The sequence below is a fragment of the Myotis myotis genome, unplaced genomic scaffold (assembly GCF_014108235.1).
Source record: "Myotis myotis isolate mMyoMyo1 unplaced genomic scaffold, mMyoMyo1.p scaffold_m19_p_25, whole genome shotgun sequence".
NCBI classification, from domain to species: domain Eukaryota; kingdom Metazoa; phylum Chordata; class Mammalia; order Chiroptera; family Vespertilionidae; genus Myotis; species Myotis myotis.
In genome coordinates, this window is record NW_023416330.1 from 171,067 (window position 1) to 193,459 (window position 22,393).

General features: G+C 60.8%; 1 protein-coding gene across 1 annotated transcript in view; it reads left to right on the plus strand.

The window, feature by feature from the left end:
- PTPRN2 (protein tyrosine phosphatase receptor type N2) overlaps positions 1-16,513 on the plus strand; it is a gene marked incomplete at its 5' end in the record, with an annotated part of 104,800 nt that extends 88,287 nt beyond the window's left edge. The window contains 4 exons of the mRNA XM_036356221.1: positions 3,458-3,511; positions 6,163-6,227; positions 15,224-15,297; positions 16,402-16,513. Coding sequence (XP_036212114.1) covers positions 3,458-3,511; positions 6,163-6,227; positions 15,224-15,297; positions 16,402-16,473 — 265 coding nt within the window. The remainder of the gene's footprint in view (positions 1-3,457; positions 3,512-6,162; positions 6,228-15,223; positions 15,298-16,401) is intronic.
- Between the last annotated feature and the right edge of the window lie 5,880 nt (positions 16,514-22,393).

The window sequence follows — 22,393 nt, forward strand, 5'->3', positions numbered from 1 at the left end:
TGCTCTTCTGTTGTGGTGTTTTACTTCATAATAAACCAAGCACCTGATTCTTTGTCAATAAAATTCCACAGCGTAGCAGCACCTTGTACTTGCACTGGCATCTCCTGGCCCTTTGTCGATAGGCTTAGCACGGGCGGCTGGAGGGATGTTACAATTACAACGAGACCTTCCGAGGTGCTGCTGAGCAGGCAGCCAGCACGCGTTGGCGGAAACACCTCAAGTGTATCACAAAGCGAAGACGGGAGAGCACGTTGAGCCCCGGGAGCCAGGGAGGTTTTCTGGCTACGTTTTGCCAATGTGCTGACCAGCCTTAAAGGGGCGCTGTGCAGCGACACCCCACACCCACGTTTTCTGAACCCCCAGTTTAAGGAAGGACATCTGGTTATATTTATTTCCTTTTTCAGTGTCCATGTTTTGTGCTTGGGCCCATCAGAAAAAATGACCACGGCCTGTGACTGACCAGTGTGTGACCGTGGAGATGTTGAGTGTAGTCCTTACAAATGAGCCTGGGCTATGGAGCGAAGGGGGGCGTACAGCTGAGCCAGCAGCTGAGAAAGGAAAGGGAAACAGCCAGAGGCAGAGAAATTTCCAGTAAAACCTCCTGTTTGAACATCGAAGGCCTGTAGAAAAGTGCCACCTAATTGTGCCCAACCACTGAGCTTGCTTGATTCTGCACACGCACACAGGCACAGTGCATGCACACACATGTACAAATACAACACATGTACCAACACACACATGCACAAATGCACATGAGCATGGTGGACAAACATGCACGCATGAATGGATACATGTGTGTGTGCATGTGCACAAGCCTGTGCATGTGTGCGCGTGCATACACATGTGTGTACAAACACAGACGTGTGTGTGCACAATCGTGTGTGTCATACAGACATGTGTGCGCCCATTTGCAAACATGCGCACACATGGGTGGACAAACGTGCTTGTATACGGGCACACACCTGCACAAACACACGTACTCACCCTTGGGGTACGAGGTCTGGCATAGGTTTGCTAGCGGTGATGCTCACGTTGCCTTTGCATCTCGAGTAAAAAATGGGAGGTTCAGGAGAAATGAGTGGGTCTCCTTTCCACCTGCTTTACTCTCAAAGGGCCAAGACCCTAAGGCAGTGATGGCGAACCTTTTGAGCTCGGCGTGTCAGCATTTTGAAAAACCCTAACTTAACTCTGCTGCCGTGTCACATATAGAAATTTTTTTTATATTTGCAACCATAGTAAAACAAAGACTTATATTTTTGATATTTATTTTATATATTTAAATGCCATTTAACAAAGAAAAATCAACCAAAAAAATGAGTTCGTCTGTCACCTCTGACACGCGTGTCATAGGTTCGCCATCACTGCCCTAAGGCATCTGGCTCCCGTGTGCTGCGGGTTTTAATGCATTCACCGTGACTTCCCACCACTCCCGAGGTAACGTTGCAATGTGCACCCAGAGCAAGGGGGTTCCGGCAGGAATGGAGGTGTGGCCCTGGGGACACTGGGCAGCTGGTTGCCCTGCGTTCCTGAGGCTCCTCATGGTTAGGCCGCCTTTGGAGGGCCTGCAGCTTTAAACAGCGTGTTCGGAGGCAGCAGCCAAGTCCCAAACTGCCCAGAGCGGGTGGGTGCATGCTGTGCAGGGCGCATCTTGTGCGTTCAGGGCTGTCAGCCTCCCTGAGAAGGACCCCGTCTGTTCACTCCCTAAAGGAGGCAGGAAAACACAGCACGATGCTCAGGCTGCACAAGGTTAACCAAGGTTTTGTCATGAACCGGTCACCCACCGTCCCCCGATCCTGTCCTCTCAGCTTGTTGGGTTTGTACCAGAGCAGCCAGTTGATTAAAACTTTTATTGATTTTTAGAGAGAGAGGAAAAGAGAGGGGGAGAGAGAGAGATCAATGTGTTGTGAAAGAGAACCATTGATTGGCTGCCTCCTGTACATCCCCTACGTCCCCTAGTCGGGATCAAACCCACAACCCAGGCATGTGCCCTGACCAGGAATCGAACTGGCAATCTTCCGGTGCAGGGATGATGCCCACTCAACTGAGCCACTGTTTCTCACTGAGCCAGCAAGCAAAGAAGCGTGACACTTTCCCATTTCAGGACGAGGAACAAGACTGGCCTGTTACTCTTTTCCACCTTTGCCTCACGTCCCCTGCGGTACAAGTTCCAGACACACCCTCACCGTTCCTTCCAGGACCCAGACCCACCTCTTTTTCTCTTTTTCTTCATTCAGAGCCATCCACTGAGCAGTTTCATGCCTTTTCTAAACAGGCTGGCTTGTCTCACTGGCTTAAACAATTTTGGAGTTTGCACAGTGAATTTCAGATGAGCCTCTGTCTTGATGTAGTTATAAAATCTCAATCTGTGCTTATTGTTGATTTTCATAAATTCTGACCTAAAATCTGCACAATGAAGATGTTTCCAAGCATCCCCAAATTTATTGAAATGGGAAGCATGGAGGGTTCTCCCTTTCCCACGTCCAGCGCGGCTAGAGAGCGGTCCGGTTCCTGAGTAGGAGCGGCTGGAGATTGAGAAAATGAAAGAAAGAGACAGACACAGAGATGGAAGGAAAAAGCTGGGGCCGCGTGGGACTGCTGCCCTCTTCAGATGGAGAGACTGGGACCCAGCACCCAGCGTGTTTATTTTATACCCAAATACCAGGAAGTTTCACCAAAGGTCAAGACAAAGGAGATCATGTGCATTCTTAGATGGGCCCGAGTCCTCTTCATTCCTGGTGCTTGGCTGGATTTACGTAATAAAACCCACTCCCAGGCACCTGGGCAGAAATGAAGGTCAAGCTGAGAACACTTCTGCCTTTTTGGCAAAATGCGCATCCAAGATGCCTACCGCCCTGGATTCAGCTGACAGTTTATTAAAGAAATTCCCATGTGCCTTCCCAGGGGCTCTCTACAGGGAAGGCTTGTCTTGAATGCGGTTGAGGTTTCTCCTCATTAGACACCCTTTCAGAGCCTCATTTCCAAAGGGACCCTGTAAGGCGCTGTCGGAGACAGAATAATAGTGTTCCGTTCTGACATGATGTCTAGATTGTAAGGGATTTTGAGCAGATATTACAGAACTCTCACATTCAGGGAGGAGTCTGGGCACCCATCACAGTTTTTAAAAAAGTGAGATTAACTGTAGGAACGAGAGAGAGGGGCCCGGTGGCGGCGCTACTGCCCCTCGACCTGAGGCCTGGAGTTCATGCGTGTAAAGGGGAAAGGAACAAGGGAACGTGCAAGAACTGTTTGACTGTTTCTAAAACTCTGTTTATCACTGAATATTGAAAAGAAAAAGAAACCTTTGAAAATGTGTGTGTGATTTCGATTTCTTTGTCGAAACAAGCTGCCGCAGACGGGCGTCCCGCTGCGGTGTGTTTGCTTTGATTTAGCGGTGGTTTGGCTAACGCGGCGGAGGTGTCGCCGTGCGTAACTGTAATTCCTTCTCTTTCTATTTCAGAAAAGTAAACAAGTGCTACAAAGGCCGCTCTTGTCCAATAATTGTTCACTGCAGGCAAGTACAACCTTTCGCGTGGGTTCCCCAGCGTCTGCTACTCCCCCGCCAACTGCAAAGACAGGGTCCAGCTTTCTGGTGGCTCCGCCGTCACGTCCGCCTGGTGCAGGTCGCGAGACCAGAGAGAGACGCGCCGCCCTCAGCTCGTGCAGCCATGCCGTGGGGGCCAATGCCGTGTGCGCGCACGTGGCGAGCCGCTGAGCTGGGCACTAGTCTGTCGCCACCGGGTTTTCTTACCCCCGTGGAGCCACCACATGGCATCCGGGGCGGCGTTTCCGATCTGTCGCACTGTCTTGGCCGAGCTGGAACCTGTTGCCAACGTGAGGAGCACAGGGCGGTTGTGAGCGGGACAGAACCTGTGATGGCACAGGAGTGTCCACTGCGGCTCCCGGCGTGAGCCCGGCCTTTAGGTGGAAATTCCAGGCTCGGGCCCTCCTGCAGGCCATGCCCACTGGTCAGAGCTGGGAGGATGCAGCCACCTGCCTCGGCGGGAGCCACACCACTTCCTGCAATGACCTTGGAGGCTCCTTTCCGCCAGGAGACGTGTCTCAGCATCAAACACCATGCCTGTCAAGACCTGTGTGTGCACGTGTGTGTGTGCATGATGTGTGATGCATGTGTCTATTTCTGTGCATGCCTGTGTCTCTGTGTGTCTGTGTGTCTTGCATATGTATGTCTCTGTGTGTGTCTGTATGTATCTGTGTGTCTGTGTGTCTGTGTCTGTGAGTGTCTGTGTGTGTCTATGAGTGTGTGTGCCTGTGTGTCTCTGAGTGTCTGTGTGTGTCTATGTGTGTCTGTGTCTGTGTGTGTCTATGTGTGTCTGTGAGTGTTTGTGTGTGTCTGTGTCTGTGTGTGTCTATGTGTGTCTGTGAGTGTTGTGTCTATGTGTGTCTGTGAGTGTCTATGTGTGCTGTGAGTGCCTGTGTGTGTCTGTGTATGTCTGTGTGTCTGTGAGTATCTGTGTCTGAGAGTGTCTGTGTATGTCTATGTGTCTGTGAGGGTTGTGTCTGTGTGTGTCTATGTGTGTCTATGTGTGTCTGTGAATGTCTGTGTGTGTCTATCTGTGTCTGTGTCTGTGTGTTTCTATGTGTGTCTGTGAGTGTGTGTGTCTATCTGTGTCTGTGAGTGTCTGTGTCTGTGAATGTCTGTGTGTGTCTATCTGTGTCTGTGTCTGTGTGTTTCTATGTGTGTCTGTGAGTGTGTGTGTCTATCTGTGTCTGTGAGTGTCTGTGTCTGTGTGTGTCTATGTGTGTCTGTGTCTGTGTGTCTATGTGTGTCTGTGAGTGTCTGTGTGTGTCTGTGAGTGTCTGTGTATGTCTGTGAGTCTCTGTGTGTCTATGTGTCTGTGTGTGTGTGTATGTCTGTGTGTGGGTCTGTGTGTGGGGGTCTGTGTATGTGTTTGTGTGTGTCTGTGTGAGCCTGTGTGTCTCTGTGTCTTTCTGTCCATGTCTGGGTCTCTGTTGGTCTGGGAGGAGAGGAAGAGAGCAGAGACAATCTGGTTTCCTCAAAGCCAAGAACGGACCTTACCCAGTGGCCTAGCCAGCAGCGGTTGGAGGGTGGGTGGTAGATCTCACACACTCGTGTGAAGTTTGTGTGGAAGAGAAGTGAGCAGACCCGCTGAGGGAGGGGTCCCTGGAGGGAGGCCGGGGGGAATGGGGGGGGGGGGGAGTCACCTTACCAGCTGCAGCTTTTTCAACCATTTGTTTGAGGAAACATGTCAAAGCCAAACACAGTGGGTCTTGCTACCGGCTCACGGTGCCTCCTGGGGTCCTGCCATTCTAACCCGAGACCAAGAACGCGATTCCTCCTTTAGTCATGGGGCTCCTCAGGTCTTTTCCTTGAAGTCGCCTTGGTTTTGCCAGGAGTATCCATGTAAATCCTGCGTTTGAAGCCGCTCGGGGTGGCACGTGCCTGGGACAGGAGTGGTCCCGCGTGGCCTGAGAGGAGAGGGTGGGGTCTGGCATCCCATGTTCCTCTGTGTGCTGCTGTGAGGCACCATTCAAACATGTTCCCGCCTGGTCCGGGTGTACATTGCCCGATGGTTGCTGGGGGTGAGGAGCGGGTGAGCGGAAATGTGAGGAGGACGAGGGGCTGTCCCCCTCTGCCAGGAGCCCCGGTGTCCTGTGTGGTGGGGCCACCACCCCCACCTGATGCCAGGACCGGCATCTGCCGCGAGGCTGTGTCAGAGCTCAGGGCATTCGCCCTGCACACAAATGCATCGCCTGACCCTTTATTCGTTCTTCTAGACAAAATTTACCCCCTCTTTGAGGAACCAATCTACACAGGCACATTGGCTAATCCATGTCGCTTCCTGCTTCCTTCCACCTCTCTCCCTCCCCTTCCCCCTCCTCCTCCCCTTCCCCCTCCTCCCCCTCTCCCCCTCCTCCTCCTCTTCTCTATCCTCTCCCTCCTCCTCCTCCCCTCTCCTCTTCCTCCTCTTCTTCCTCCTCCTCCTTTTCTTTCTCCTCCTCCTCCTCCTTCTGCTCTTTGTCCTCCCCCTCCCACCCTGTGATTCCTCCTCCCCCATTTCCCCTCAGAGCCCTCCCGTCCCCCCCCCCCCCAAGCACAGGAGGAAGTGGCTGGTGTTGGCTTGGCTGGTGTGGGGGGGACCAGGACGGGTGGCGTTCTCACCTCTCTCCTTCTGTCAACAGCGATGGCGCGGGCAGGAGCGGCACCTACATCCTGATCGACATGGTTCTCAACAAGATGGCCAAAGGTAAGGCTCCGCTTAGCGGGGACTTGGAGCGAGATGCGTTGCTATGGCAACCTGCACTCCCAGAGGCCTGGGAAGATGAGCGTGTGGTCCCTTTTCTCAGTTGTGTGAAGCTGTTTGCAGCGGCGCCGTGATTCCTGAGCTCCTCCTTTGTCCCCGGCGTCCGTGGGTGGACACGGGGGTTGGCGCACAGGGGGCGCTGGTGAGCGTTGCAGAGCAGGCACAGGCGGCCTCGGTCCCCTAGAGCTGCAGCGGCTCAGAGCGGCCTTCAGGCTCTGCCCAAACCATCCCTGTTATGAGCTGTATTTGCAGGAACATTCTAGAGTCACAGACTTTTGGTGGCGAGATTGTCACACTAAACCACTTATTTCCCGCAAAGCTCTGCACCCGCTTCCGTGCCAGGGGAGATGTGCGGGCGTCTCCTGGACAAACGGGGTGTCTCCCTAGGAGCCAGCGCTCACCCTCACGGGGTCGGTGCGGACAGGGCCGCACCAGCGCACACCGGGGCCTGCGGGGGGGCTTGTCTCAATTCCCTGACCAGCGTTTCCCAGCCGTGCCTGGAGGGCACCGTCCTGTGGCCCCGGCAAGAGCCCAGGCAGCTCGGGAAGGACCCTGAGATGGTGACGCGATGGTCTCTTTTCCCCCATGGATAAACCGTTCTATCGCAGCACATGCGTGCACACACACTCATGCACACTCACACAATGCACTTACACACGTGCACATATGCATGCACTCACACTCATGTACATGCGCATGCATGTGCACACATATACACGCAGTCACACATCCATGCACTCACACGCGCATTCACACATATGCGTGCATGCACACGTATGTCTGTCAAGCCTCCCACCTCCCTGAACATCCCTGCATCCATTGCCCGGATTCCGATTACAGAGATGAATGTCTACACCTGTCCACACAAGGGCCAGCAACTCTCAATTAGGCATTTTCCTTTCTCCTTTTTTTTTCTGGTTAAAAAAATAAATGGAACACATTTTTAGCCCAAGATAGAGGTGGGGAGATAGAATCGTAGCCTATTGTTTTTAGTATGAGGACTGGCGAGCTTGAGTAAGTTGCCCAGCGCCCTGCCGCCGCTGGGGAGAACGGAACTGGTTTTCACCAGCAAATGTTACTTCAACCCTGAGCGAGCTCTGGCTGGCAGCAAGCAAGCAAACAACTGGCACAGAACCTGCTCTCGCCTGCGTGTGGCAGCACTTTCATCCTAGAGTCTAGACCAGTGGTTGGCAAACTGCAGCTCGTGAGCCACATGCGCCTCTTTGGCCCCTTGAGTGTGGCTCTTCCACAAAATACTGACTTCTGTGCATGGGCCACGAAGTTTCCATCGCACTGTATGTGCGCGCCCGCACGTGGTATTTTGTGGAAGAGCCACACTCAAGGGGCCAAAGAACTGCATGTGGCTTGCGAGCCACAGTTTGCCAACCACCTAGACCATCACACAGCCCAGCCTTCAGGGGAGGGGCTCGCTCCTGCCGCCAATGCCACTGCGTCTCATCAGACACGTCTTGTCCTGGGAGCCTGCTGCCTAAGACTCGGCTCTCGATGGAGGCACGGTTCCTTCCCGGTCGTCGCCCCTCCCCGTCCACCTCGTGCCTGGGGTCTGCCTTCTCTTCACCAGCTACTTCGGAAGAACAGGCACTGGCGTGAGGAGATGCCGCTGTGTTTGTGAGATGGGGACACAGACCCGCGGGGCACACGGCTGCGTCACGCGGAGCCTGGCTGGTCCGAGGGAAGTTGCTGACTGTGGGACTCGGCTGGCGTGGGCTCGGTATTTGTGGGGAGCCTGGGTTTGAGGGCGCAGGTCTGCTGCACAGAGAAGCCCGGGGTAGGGCTGGCCTTGTCTTCACTGCTGAGGAGCCATTGGCTCCGGGCAAGGTCAGATCCGCCCAAGTGTGGGCGGCTCCCACAATGGGCCCAGCTGGGCCGCTCCTGAGATCCCTCCCCCATCCTGTCCCTGACCGGCCCCCTCTGCCTGGGCCTGTGGTGTCCAACCCCCTGACCAGGCAGCCGGGGTCTCCGGAGAGATCAAAGGGCAGGGCGGCCGAGCCAAGGGCCTTTCCCAGGGCCACACTGCGTGGCCTCTGGGTTTTGTCCTGACGCAGGCCCGGCTGGCGCCTTTGTCCTCCTGAGACGCTAGAGGCCCGCAGACCCCGTTCATCAAATGATCAAAGGCCCAAAGCCTGGACGCGAAACCTTTCTTCCCGTGTCCTTTTCTGAAAGAAATGAATTGCACGAGGACCAAAGAATGCCTTTGCAGAGCCTCCCGCACCAGCCGGCGTCGGGCCCTGGCTCGGCCTTCGCTGGGCTGGCGGCCCGGGGATTAAGGCTCCTTTGGGGGCATTTGGGAAATAAACTGGGAATCGCTGTCTCCTTTATGAGCAGCTGGAAGCCAGGAATAGCTCAGGGTCGCACAAGTTGTGGCGGGAGAATCTGCACCAGCAGGGAGCCTGTGGCCCTTTTATTTCGTGGCTGTGGACGTGTTTCTAACCCTGCATTAATGTTGGATCGGGACCCGTGTCAGGGAGCGTGTTTCTGTCCTGGAGACTCCCACGTGCAGCAATGCCTCTCAGCAGCGGCTGCCAGGCTGTGTCGCCAGGGCTCCTCTGTATGCAGGGGTTTGCTTTGTTCTGTTTCAACAGGGCTGGTGCGTGCGTGTGTGTGCGTGTGCGTGTGTGTGTGTGTGTTTTCAAATAATGGACAGTAGTGGAGCTTCCTAAAGATCTCGCTTGTGGGTCATTCAGGGGGCACTGCCCTCTGTTCACCCAGGGCCGCCCCTCACCCCACCCCCCAGCCGCTCTCTGGGTGCCAGCAGCCCAAAGGTGGTGGGGAGGCAGTTTCTTTTGCTGGCAGGGGCCCAGGGACTGGAATTTCCTTCAGGGTGTGAATGAGCCAGAGTTTCCATTTAAGCTTAGGCTGCTGGGGGTGCTGCTGCCCTGTGGAGGGGAGCGGGCGTGCGGGCCCACACGGCCTCCGTCCAGCTCCCTCCCCTCTCTGCCCGCTCTTCTCTGTCCCAGCTGCACCTCCTGGGGGGACGGCAGATCCCCACCCACTTTCCGCCTCTGTGGGCCTGACGCCTCCCACTCCCTCGTGTGAGCGGGACTGCGCAGAGCGTGTCCGCCAGGGTCGGGCTGACAGTCAGAGTGATGTCCTCAGCCGCCCCGTGGCCTGGGACAGAATGCCCTTCCTTTTTCTTTTTTTAAATATATTTTATTGATTTTCTACAGAGAGGAAGGGAGAGGGATAGAGAGTTAGAAACATCGATGAGAGAGAAACATTGATCAGCTGCCTCCTGCACACTCCCCACTGGGGATGTGCCCGCAACCAAGGTACATGCCCTTGACCAGAATCGAACCTGGGACCCTTCAGTCCGCAGGCCGACGCTCTATCCACTGAGCCAAACTGGTTACGGCTGCCCTTCCTTTTTAAGGCCAAATGGTACCCCACTGTGTGGATGGACCCCTTGCCAGTGGACCCCGGGTGGCCTCCACCTCCTGGCTGCCGGGAACGAGGCCGTGCAAACATCTCTTTAGGTGTCTGCTTCTCCTGCGGGGTCTGCCCAGGAGTGGAATCACTGCGTCGCAGGAAAGTCCCGTGTGTAACTGTCTGAGGAAGCCCCGCACTGTTTCACCATTTCACGTCCCACCCACCGTGCAGGAGGTCCCGGCTGCTCCCTCCCCTCCCCCGTGCGCTGCTCTGTCCCCCCCAGGCCCTCTCCTGGGCGCTCCCCGAGTGCTTGCTGGCCATTTGGGTGTCTTCTGTGGAGAGACATCTGTTCACGTCCTTGGCTCATTTGTTGTGGTTGTTAATCCTCAACCAAGGATATGTTTCCACTGATTTTTAGAGAGAGTGAAAGGGAAGGAGGGAGGGAGGGGGGGAGAGAGAGAGAGAGAGAGAGAGATGTGAGAGAGACACAGATGTGAGAGAGAGAGATTGTTTGCCTCTCACCTGCACCCCAACCGGGACCAGGGATCGAACCTGCCACCCAGGCCCGTGTCCTTGGCCGGGAAGGGAAGCCAGGACCCTGGTGTTTGGGCCGACGCTCTGACCACTAAGGCAGCAGCCGGGCTGGATGTTAACTGTTGTTCTGTGTTGTTAACCCTCATCCGAGGGTAGTCCCCCATTAATTTTTAGGGAGAGTGGAAGGGAGGAGGACAGACAGAAACATCCATGTGACAGAAACACATCCATTGATTGCCTCCTGCACGAGCCCCAACCAGTACTGGGGCCAGGGAGGAGCCTGCAACCAAGGTATGTGCCCTTGACCGGAATAGAACCCAGGACCCTTCAGTCCGAAGGCCGACGCCCTATCCACTGAGCCGCACTGTGGGCCAGGCATAGATGCTGACTTCAGTAGCAGGTCAAGGCCGCAGCTAGGCCACGCTTTGGGAGCCAGTGAGCCCACCTGCGGGGCCCCGCCCGCTGCCCCTGCCCCGCGCCTGGACGTCTGCACCGCGCGCTGCAGCCGGGACACGCGGGGGCCATGGACGAAGCTCAGCTCCTCACTCGCAGGGGCCGCCTGGTCCTCCACGGGGTCCAGTTGGGGGGCGGCGGTCGGAGAGCTCCCCGCGCCCTCGCGGCCCCTCCCTCCTGCACAGGACGGCCTTTCAGGTCGGAGAGAAGGACGAGCGCCTCACAAGGTGCCTGCGCTGATGATGGTCCTGTGAGCGCGAGTGAGGGCCGCCGTGCGGACGCCGTGGGCAGACAGACTTAGGGGAGTCTCGCCTTGCGCTCAGCCAGCAGCGAGCTCCACGCAAAATCGGAGCAAAGCTGACAGCACCGGTGTCCCTCCACCTCAGTCACTGTAAGCCAGTGGTTCTCACCTCCGCTGCACATGAGAAGCACCTGGGAATCTTTTTAAAATCCTGATTTCTGGGCCTCATCCTCCGGACATTCTGTTTCTTTGTTATGGGGGGGGGGGGGGGGCACAACATTAGTCACAAAGAAACAGAATTTCCGGAGGATAAGGCCCAGAAATCAGGATTTTAAAAAGGTTCCCAGGGGACTCTGATGTGCACCCACGGTGGAGAACCACTGCGTAAGCAATCGTTTCAATACTAACGCTCTTCTCAGGCGTGCTCTTCCGTGGTTGACGAGCTAAGAGCCGCTGTGGCCTTCCGTGGCCCGTGAGCTGGGGGGCATCGGCCTGCACACTGCAGGGTCTCAGGTTCAATTCCCAGTCAAGGCCAGGTACCTGGGTTGCAGGCTCAATCCCTGGTCCCGGGTGGGGCACGTTTGGAAAGCAACCAATGCTGTGTCTCTCTCACACCGAAGTTTCTCTCTCCCTCCCTCCCCCTCCCTTGCACTCGCTCTAAAAGTCAATAGAAAAAATATCCTCACGACGGCCAGTGTGGCCCAGTGGTTGAGCATCACCCTATGAACCAGGAGGTCAGGGTTTGATTCCTGGTCGGAGCACAGGCCCGAATTGCAGGCTCGACCCCCAGTGGGGGGCGTGCAGGAGGCAGCCAATCCGTGATTCTCTCACCATTGATGTTTCTATCTCTCTCCCTCTCCTTTCCTCTATGAAATCAATAAAAACATATTAAAATGTATATATGTCCTTGGGTGAGGGACCGGCACACAGCTCTGGCCCCCTCGCTCGCAAGCCACCGCTGACTGAGAAAACTTGTTCTCAGAGCAGCGGGTTTCTGCACATCATTGTTCCTATGGTTACAGGTGTGGCGGGGGCTGTGGCGGGGGATGGCCGGGGGGTGGCCGTGGGGGGGGGTGGCTGTGAGGGGGGTGGCTGTGGTGGGGAGTGGCTGTGGTGGGGGGTGGCCATGGGGAGGTGGCCGTGGGGGGGGTGGCCGTGGTGGGGGTGGCTGTGGTGGGGGGTGGCTGTGGTGGGGGTGGCCGTGGGGGGGTGGCTGTGGTGGGGGGTGGCTGTGGTGGGGGTGGCTGAGGGGGGTGGCCGTGGGGGGTGGCCGTGGGGGGGTGGCCGTGGGGGGGGTGGCCGTGGGGGGGTGGCTGTGGTGGGGGTGGCTGTGGTGGGGGTGGCCGTGGGGGGGTGGCTGTGGGGGGTGGCTTTGGGGGGGGTGGCCGTGGGGGGGTGTAGTGGGGGATGGCTGTGGTGGGGGGTGGCTGTGGTGGGGGGTGGCCATGGGGGGGTGGCCATGGGGGGGTGGCCGTGGGGGGGTGGCTGTGGGGGGGTGGCTGTGGTGGGGGGTGGCCGTGGGGGGAGGCTGTGGTTGGGGGGGCTGTGGGGGGAGTGGCTGTGAGGGGGGTGGCCGTGGGGTGTGGCTGTGGCAGGGGTGACCATGGGGGGTGGCTGTGAGGGGGGTGGCCGTGGGGGGGTGGCCATGTGGGTGGCCGTAGGGGGGTGGCTGTGGTGGGGGGTGGCTGGGGGGGTGGCCGTGGGGGGGTGGCCATGGGGGTGGCCGTGGGGGGGTGGCTGTGGGGGGGTGGCTGTGGGGGGGGTGGCCGTGGGGGGGTGGCTGTAGGGGGGTGGCCATGTGGGTGGCCGTGGGGGGTGGCTGTGGTGGGGGGTGGCTGGGGGGGTGGCAGTGGGGGGATGGCCATGTGGGTGGCCGTGGGGGGGTGGCCGTGGGGGGGGTGGCTGTGGGGGGGAGGGGTGGCCGTGGGGGGGTGGCTGTGGTGGGGGGTGGCTTAGGGGGTGGCCGTGGGGGGTGGCCATGTGGGGTGGCCGTGGGGGGTGGCCATGTGGGTGGCCGTGGGGGGTGGCTGTGGTGGGGGGTGGCTGGGGGTGTGGCCGTGGAGGGGTGGCCATGTGGGTGGCCGTGGGGGGGTGGCCGTGGGGGGGTGGCCATGTGGGTGGCCGTGGCGGGGTGGCCGTGGGGGGGTGGCCATGTGGGTGACCGTGGGGGGTGGCTGTGAGGGGGGTGGCTGGGGGGTGGCCGTGGGGGGGTGGCCATGTGGGTGGCCATGGGGGGGTGGCTGTGGTGGGGGGTGGCTGTGGTGGGGGGTGGCCATGGGGGGGTGGCCATGGGGGGGTGGCCGTGGGGGGGTGGCTGTGGGGGGGTGGCTGTGGTGGGGGGTGGCCGTGGGGGGAGGCTGTGGTTGGGGGGGCTGTGGGGGGAGTGGCTGTGAGGGGGGTGGCCGTGGGGTGTGGCTGTGGCAGGGGTGACCATGGGGGGTGGCTGTGAGGGGGGTGGCCGTGGGGGGGTGGCCATGTGGGTGGCCGTGGGGGGGTGGCTGTGGTGGGGGGTGGCTGGGGGGGTGGCCGTGGGGGGGTGGCCATGGGGGTGGCCGTGGGGGGGTGGCTGTGGGGGGGTGGCCGTGGGGGGGTGGCTGTAGGGGGGTGGCCATGTGGGTGGCCGTGGGGGGTGGCTGTGGTGGGGGGTGGCTGGGGGGGTGGCCGTGGGGGGTGGCCATGTGGGTGGCCGTGGGGGGTGGCTGTGGTGGGGGGTGGCTGGGGGTGTGGCCGTGGAGGGGTGGCCATGTGGGTGGCCGTGGGGGGGTGGCCGTGGGGGGGGTGGCCATGTGGGTGGCCGTGGCGGGGTGGCCGTGGGGGGGTGGCCATGTGGGTGACCGTGGGGGGTGGCTGTGAGGGGGGTGGCTGGGGGGTGGCCGTGGGGGGGTGGCCATGTGGGTGGCCGTGGGGGGGTGGCTGTGGTGGGGGGTGGCTGGGGGGGTGGCCGTGGAGGGGTGGCCATGTGGGTGGCCGTGGGGGGGTGGCCATGTGGGTGGCCGTGGCGGGGCGGCCGTGGGGGGGGTGGCCATGTGGGTGACCGTGGGGGGTGACTGTGAGGGGCGTGGCTGGGGGGTGGCCCTGGGGGGGGTGGCCATGTGGGTGGCCGTGGGGGGGTGGCCGTGGGGGGTGGCCATGTGGGTGGCCGTGGGGAGATGCGGAGGCAGATTGCACCCCCGGCTCTCAGTGGTGCCGGGCGGCTTCTCTCTTGGCGGTCGCCCCCTTTGGCTGCAGCTCACCCGTCTGTTTCGGACGGTGTGTAAATCCCGCCGTGGCCGGGCACCTCCCCGCTCACCAGCTGCCGGGGCCACGAGGAGCGGGGGCTGTTCTGCTGGGATGAGCTCCTCCGAGCTCCGGGCGCCCGCTGTCCCAAGGGGCTCTCCTCCTGTGAGGCCCGGCGCCCGCTGCCCCTGGGTGGGGTGCATGGTGTCCCCACACCCACGCCTCGATCCCGGGAGCTCCTGCCACGCCCACACCGTCCCCACAGCCCGGGGAGGCCTGCGCCCCGTTGTCCCCACTTGGGGACGGGGACGCGGGTCTGGGCAGGCCGCGGGCGGTTCCGCGAGGATCCTGGCCGCCGGGCCTGCCCTCCCTGGGCCGAATGTGTTTCTCCTGGACCCTCGCTTTCTTTCTCGCTGCTGCGCTCAGACAGGGGCACCGCGGCTCAGCCCCCCCGAAAAGCCCTGAACCTGGGACTCAGGCCGGATGGGGCAGGGCCCGGGAAAGGGCGCCGCTCAGTCTGCCGAGTCCGTGTCTGAGACACGAGTGGGCTGCCCCTCGGGGCCTCTCCTCCACGTCCGCGGGGACGCCCTGCGCCTGGCGGTCCGGTCCGATGGGCCGCCACCGTGTGGGACGGGCTGTGACCGGAGGGCGGGCGGGCGCGCGGAGACATGCTGGGGGGGCGGGGGGCGGGGGGTCCGAGCCCTGCCGCAGCGCCCCCGCGCCCTGAGCGGCAGGAAGCGGCCGGTGCCGGCGAGGAGGCTCCGGGAGCCCGGCCGTCGGGTGCCTCCTCCCGGCATGGGGCACGCGGCGGGTCCAGGCCGGTAAGGTGAATGTGAGGGTCTGGTTGTTCATTTCTCACATAAAAACCTGCGCCCAAGAAGTAAAGCCTGCGCGATGTCTGCGATGGGGGGTGCCCTTTGAGATGCGTTTGTTTCCGTGGCGATGGCCGGCGTCGGTGGGACTCCAGCCCGGGTCCCTCAGTTCCGGGTCGGCCGCCGCCGCCGTGTCCCGGGAACCCCGCTGCGGGGGCACTGGGCGCCGGAGAGAGGCCGCGCGATGGTCTGTCTCCGGGCTTTCCCTTCTGAACTCGGCTGTCGGTGTCTTGCAGGCGCTAAAGAGATCGACATCGCAGCCACCCTGGAGCACCTGAGGGACCAGAGGCCAGGCATGGTCCAGACCAAGGTACCCGGCGTGGGCGCGGGCCCAGGGGCCCCCAGAGGAGGGAGGAGGCGCCGGCACAGCCCCTCCCGCCGCCGGACTGTCTAGGCCCCAGAAGTTGGGGAGCTGGGGAGACGCCAGGTTTTTATAGAAAGAGGTCAGAGCTAGCCCCACACCCTGGCAGGGGAGCTTCCAGATTCTGCCCAGTCCCAATTTCCAGCTCCCACAGCCACAGCTCTGGGACGGGCCACAGAGTGTCCCAGGGTGCACTGGGGTCTCCGAGCACCCCTAAATAGCTCCTGTGCACACTCACCGAACAGGTCGAGTTGGCAGCATGGGGCGTGCAGACAAGACCACGTTGCCTCAGGGGAACCAGGACTAGAACCAGGTGAAATGCATTCCAGAAATGACCCTCCCACCACAGCCCCACGCCCGCCCCCCGCCGCGCCCTGGCTGGGTGTGCCCGGCCGCTCTCGCCCCTGGTGCCCACAGGCGGCTCCCGCCTGAGAGAAGCCTTTCCACTCCGCCTGCCCATCCTCAGGACCTGGTTGTAAAGGTGCTGCTGTGACATCAGCCGCCAAGATGCGGGCAGGCGGTGCCTGGAGCGGGCGGCCCAGTCCTGGGACAGGGAACCGTCGCCCCGCCTTGCGTTCCCCCGGAAGTGAGAGTGGCCCCTCGGTCCTCTCTAATACCGTTAGGGGTTAAACGGGACCATGCAGTGTTTGAGCTGGAAGGGAGAGGACGGTGGAGTCCCTACCTGGCAGGTCACTGCGATCACCTCCGCCCAGGACAGGCAGAGCGGCCGGGATCTTATGTGATCAATAGGGAAGTAGCCGTAGTGCTACTTGAAGTTTCTTCAAAAGACATTTTTTATTTAAAATTATAAATTTTATTTTGAAACTATGTTACACCTGGGAAAACATTGCAGAAATGATACACGTCACGTACAGTGTACATATCCTGTCCCCATGCCTCAGCTCAGGCCATCACAGGGCAGGGGTTGGCTGGTTCCTGCGCGGGGGTAACCGCCTGGCAGGGGCTGGGGCCGGATCCCCGCTGGTCGGCACTGTGACTGTCCGCCCCCCTCAGCGGACCTGCCTGTGACGCCCGCCCCCTCTCGTCCCGCAGGCGCAGTTCGAGTTCGCGCTGACGGCGGTGGCCGAGGAGGTCAACGCCATCCTCAAGGCCCTTCCCCAGTGAGCGGCCCGCAGCCCGGCCGCCCGCCTCGGGCGTCGCCGTGTCAAATACGCGTCTCCAGCGTAACTGCCTAGTAACAAGGCCCCCAAACCCGTAGGCACTACAGCTTAGCGGCTAAAATGTGTGTTTTTGTTCAATTAAATAATAACGAAGAGAGGTTTGTGGGATCGTCCCGTTTGGGGGGCAGCCTGTCCATCTGTCCTCACCGTCTTGAAAAGAATTCCGTTTTCCTTAAAGCTCAGTTCTCACTCTGTCGCAAATACTATTGTGTTTCTACCGCGCGGCTCACGTATGTGTGCTCCTGGGAGTCGGCTTGTGACCTGTAACTTCCCAGGCCATCGGCCGCGGGGGAGGGGCGGGTGCCGCTTGTCATTAGGAGGCTCCTCCGAGGAGAGACCAGGGCCTGTCAGGAGCGAGATGGACAGAACTGGTGACCTTCTGCAGCTTTGGGACCAATAATAACGAAATTGTCCCAGCATCCTTCCTGCTCTGGGCGGCTGCCCTCCCCTGAGCACTGCTCACCACCACCACCCTCCACCGCTGCGGGGGGCAGGGCCCCAGGGGCAAGCACTTCCCAGCCACGCAGGGGGTGACAGGTCGCCTCGGCAAGGTCATAGGTGAGCCCCAACCTTGGGAGCGTTTTCAGCTGTAGAAACGGGTTTACACACAGCAGATACGAACACTTTCCTGCGGGAAAGCCTACATCAGGGGGACCGATCGTGCGTGGGGCCCTCGCGAGGTTCCCAAAGAGCCCACGTCCCGTCAGCGCCCCTCTCACGGGCGCCCTGGAGCTGCTGGCGTCCAGAGACCGCGCCGCCCCCCACGCCTCTCCTCTACGTGAGAGCAGAGCAGCTGCGAGCGGAGACCGCCAGCGCCTCCCGGCAGGTCGGACCGGCCGCTGAGGTTGGCCACTGCTGTCACAGACAAGCCGCTGGAGGTGGCGCAGGTTTGCCAACATGGCCATGAGTGTCAGCCTGACTACCCCCGTGCCAGAGAGAGAAGAATCGGTGTCATTAACTCAGGACAGCCAGGTCTGAGAACGGCGGCAGTACGCGCAAGTGTCATCCTGGGGTTGGGTGCAAAGGGCAGTGTGGCCCCGTCCCCTCCCGCACCTGCCCGGCTCCAGCCCCAGCAGATGCCACAAGACTCGAGAAAGTGACCTGCCGAACAGGAGAAAGATGCCAAAAGATCGTTTGTGTCTTTAGTGTCGTGTGTGCGTGTGCTGTAAACTCACTGTAATTTCCCCAGAGCTATTTCTCTATCTGGAAATCTACATGACTCACAGAGGCTAACTCATCTGAACATAAGGGAGCATATACCAGCTGTAACTCCAGCTTCTGAGGCTCCCAGGGCACCTGCGCTGGGGGGGGTGTGTACATCCAACTGAGCCACATTAAAGTGCCGCTTCCACACGCAATGGTCTCTATTTGGGGATGAGAGCGGTTTTCTTACCCATCCATCCGTTCCTGGCGTGGGCTCAGGCTGCAGAGACCACACATGTCTAGCATGTGGGGCCTGGGCAGGTGCCCCCTCCCCGCCTCAGTCCTGGGCGAGGAGGTCCCACCAGAACCGCTGGCCCAGCGAGTCCAGGACGGGCCACAGAAATGCGCCTCCAGCTCACAGGCCAACATGTTGGGCCGTGTGCACCCCGACCGGGGCCTGGGCCGTGTGCACCCCGACCGGGGCCTGGGCCGTGTGCACCCCGACCGGGGCCTGGGCCGTGTGCACCCCGACCGGGGCCTGGGGCCGTGTGCACCCCGACCGGGGCCTGCGGACTGGCTGCCAGTGAGAGGGGACGCGGCAGAGCGGGCTGATCAGGGTTTCAGTGATTCCTGAGCGGTGCCCATGGAGTTGAGGGCCGTGGGCGGTCACTCCTGAAGAATCTGCTCCCGACCTCAGTCCCGCTCGCGGGCTCAGTCCTTCTGAGCTGCTCCCGCCCCACGCAGCTTCCTGCCGAGCGGCCGCTGTGCAGGCCACTGCGTCCCTGAGCACGCCACACGGGTCTGTCCCCTCGTGGTAAATTCGCATCAGGCAGAGGCCCCTCCGGCCACGAACACGTGGGACACTGGACCGCAGGTCCTTCAGAAACAGCCCCAGCAGCTCCGCAGGGAGCCGGGGTCGGTGGGCAGACACTCCCCGAGCCTGCAGGCCGGGGTTCCGAGTGGGAACACGTGCGGCCAGTGCACATGAAGCCTCACCTGCAACGTCTCCTGGCTCCACGCCGGGGCCACTGGGCCTGGAGACGACCGGTGCTGTGGGACCCACTGGAGGCCCAGCACTCAGGCCAGGCCAGGTATGTCCTCCAGGGCACTGGGCCCAGAGCCTGAGGGAAGGCACAGGCCACACCACGCAAGCACACGCACGCATGCACACTACACGCACACACACCACACACACACCACACACACCACACCACACACACCACACACACACACACCACACACTCACACCACACACACCACACACACACACACACCACACACACACACCACACACACACACCACACACACCACACACACCACACACACACCACACACACCACACCACACACACCACACACACACACACCACACACTCACACCACACACACCACACACACACACACACACACCACACACACACACCACACACACACACACACACCACACACGCACACCACACACACACACCACACACACCACACACACCACACACACACCACACACACACACACACCACACACGCACACCACACACACACCACACACACCACACACACCACACACACCACACACACACCACACACACACATGCACATGCACACACACCACACACACCACACACACGCACACATGTACACATGCACACGTACACACACCACACACCACACATGCACATGCACGCACGCACGCACCACACACGCGTGCACATGCACACACCACACGCACCACACACACATGTACACATGCATACGTACACACACCACACACACATGCACACACCACACACGCACATGCACGCACGCACTCACCACAAACGCGCACACATGCACACACACCGCACACGCGCGTGTGCGCGCACACGTGTGCACGCATGCACACACGCGTGTGCACACATGCATACACACACACACCTGTACACACACAAAAAAAAACTGTTGAGCCCAAACCCCCCAAGATCCGGCCCTGCCCCTTAGGCCATCACAGCAGGACTCAGCTTCCCCCTGGAGCTCCCACACTGTCTGCGGCCCCCCCACAGCTGATGGCCTCCACACCCACAGCTGACAGCCCCCCACAGCTGACAGCCCCCCACAACTGACAGCCTCTCACAGCTGACAGCCCCCCCATTTTGCTGATGGGCCAGAGACCTTCCCTCCTGCCACTGCCGGGCCTACACCTTCTCGCCGTCTCCCCTTTCAGGGAAATCAGAAAGGCCTCCACCAGCATCTGGACAGGCCAGCCCTGCAGAGCTGCCCCTGCATCCAGCTGCCCCTGAGCGGCTCCCAGGGCTGGGGCCGTCCACCTGGAGGCTTTTCCTGGAGACCAGGTGTCCCCAGCGTCCAGGAGGCAGGAAGCGCCCCCAGTGCCACCGTGTGGCCGCCCAGAGCCGTGGGCCGGCAGGGCAGGAGCCGGCCGGTGCCGGTACAACCTCTTGTGAAGGCTGGGGTGGAGCCCGGTCACAGACAAGGAGCGCCGGACAGGGGCATCCACAGGACACGGCAGTGACCTCCCCGTGCTGCCCCCCCGCACCCCCTGCTCACAGGCGACGGTGCTGAGGGGGAAGCGAGGGAGAACATGTGGCCACAGGAGAGGGCGCAGGTGGGCGGGTGTGTACGGGGCACAGCGGGCCAGTCCCTCTGCTCTGGTGCTGGAAAACAGAGAACAGAAAGAAAAAGCCCCCCCAGAGAATGCTGGATTTTTAAAAAATATGTCTTTATTGATCTCAGAGAGCAAGGGTGACGGAGAGAGAAACATCCATGATGAGAGAGAACCATGGATCGGCTGCCTCCTGCACGCCCCACACTGGGGATGGAGCCTGCCACCCGGGCACGTGCCCTGACCAGGAATTGAACTCTGACCTCCTGGTTCATAGGTCGATTCTCAACCACTGAGCCACACGGCCAGGCGAGAATGTTCGACTTTAAGACAGAAGTCGGACGTTCAGACGGTGACTGCCTAGGCCAACCGGCCACACAGCACCTGACCCCGGGCTCCCAGGAACAAAGGACAGTGTGAGAAGCACTGCTCTGCTGGGCTCCGACGTGGGGCACCAGGGCTGGCCTCGGGGGGACTCCGAAGCGGGGCGCCGGGGCTGACCTCGGGGGGGCTCCGACGCGGGGCGCCGGGGCTGGCTTCGGGGGTCTGGGGGCGGCCGAGAGCTGAGAGCCCAGCCCGCGCTCGGTGGTGTAGACATGCCTCAGCCACACCTGGGCCTCTGGGGTCACCGACGACCCCTCAGTGCCCCGCTGGGCTCTGTGCCTTGGTTTGTCAGGCGGGTGGGCACCGAGGGGGTGAGCGGGCGGGGAACCGGGCGTGGCTGCTTATCTTCCATGATTCGGGGGCTGTTCCTGGTTTACACCGTGGGAGACAGTCCCGGGTCCGTGGTGGAATCAGTATGGAGACCGTGGTGACGTCCCGCCCCCGCCAGGTCCTGGCACTTTCCCACCGGTGAGGGCGTGGGAGGCGAGGCCTGGGGAGGGAGCTGGGGAGGGCCCAGTGGACACAGCAGCAGCAGCGCCCGCCCCGGGGACGTCAGCCCGGGGGTCACCGCACCGGGCTCCCCCGCGGCTTCGGGGCGGGAGGGGAAGCGGGAGCAGGCCTGTGGGGATGGCTTTGGGGAGTGACAGGGATGACGGATGCGGCTAATAAGCGGGGCCAGAGCGTCCTGCCCTTGCCGCTCCCGCCTCCCTCTGTCTCCTCCCCGTGAGGAGGCTGGCCCTCGAGCCGACCTGCCCGCCCGCCTCACCTGCATTTTCTTCCCGTCCCGACCTCCTGAGGCCACCGAAAGCGCCCGCGGGGCAGGGCTGGCGAGGGCTGCCCCTCCTGCCACCCCTGCAGCCGCCAGCCCCAGCGGACAGACGGACAGACGGACAGAGGGACAGACGGCGTGAGCGGCGTGAGTCGATGCTGCCCCCAGGCCAGTTCTCATTAAGACAACATCTCATTCTGGGAGGAAAAGGTTTTCAAACAAGGGAGGGCTCCTTTGATTCTGTCACCTTCTGGGAGCAAAGCGTGGAACTGGGAACAGTGGGAACCTGACCGAGGAGCAGCTCTGCCGCGGAGGCTGCTGCCGGACAGACAGGCGGCCGCCAACGCGTTCTGAACACTACGGCTCTTCCAGGCGCGGGGACATTCGTCCCAGAGTAGGAAAATAAGTCCGGTGTTTCCCTCTCCCTTCCTCTCTCTCTGAAATCAATTAAAGCAGATTTTTAAAAAACTAAGGCAGGGGATCAAGAAGCAAAAAAGTATCAAAGGACACAGGGGTGCAGCTAAGGGTCTCCCGGGTGACGCGGGCCAGGAGCAGGTGGGAGACGGGAGCTTGGGAGTCCTCCTTGCCTGCGGCCAGCGCCCCTTGGTCCCCCCACCTCCATCATCACCTGAGGCTCCCCTGCACCCGTGTCTCCTCTCCTTACAGGGACACCAGTCACGGACAAAGACATCCACGTGGCCTCATGCTGACCGCACACGTCTGAGGGACCCTGTTCCAGGCACCAGTCGGGAGTCTCCCGGAGCCTCAGGGCTCGGCCCTCCCGCTCTCCCGGAGGTGGCCTTCTCCATGCGGCTGCGGCTGCGGCTGTGGGGACCAGACAGGACTCGGAGGGCGCTGGTGGCCTGAGGGAGGCGAGTGGCCTGGCTCACCTCACCACCGACCCACTGGCTTATGTCCTGACCATGTCCTGCGCTGTTTGCTTTGTTTCCATTGATTTTTTTGTTTAACTGTTGGA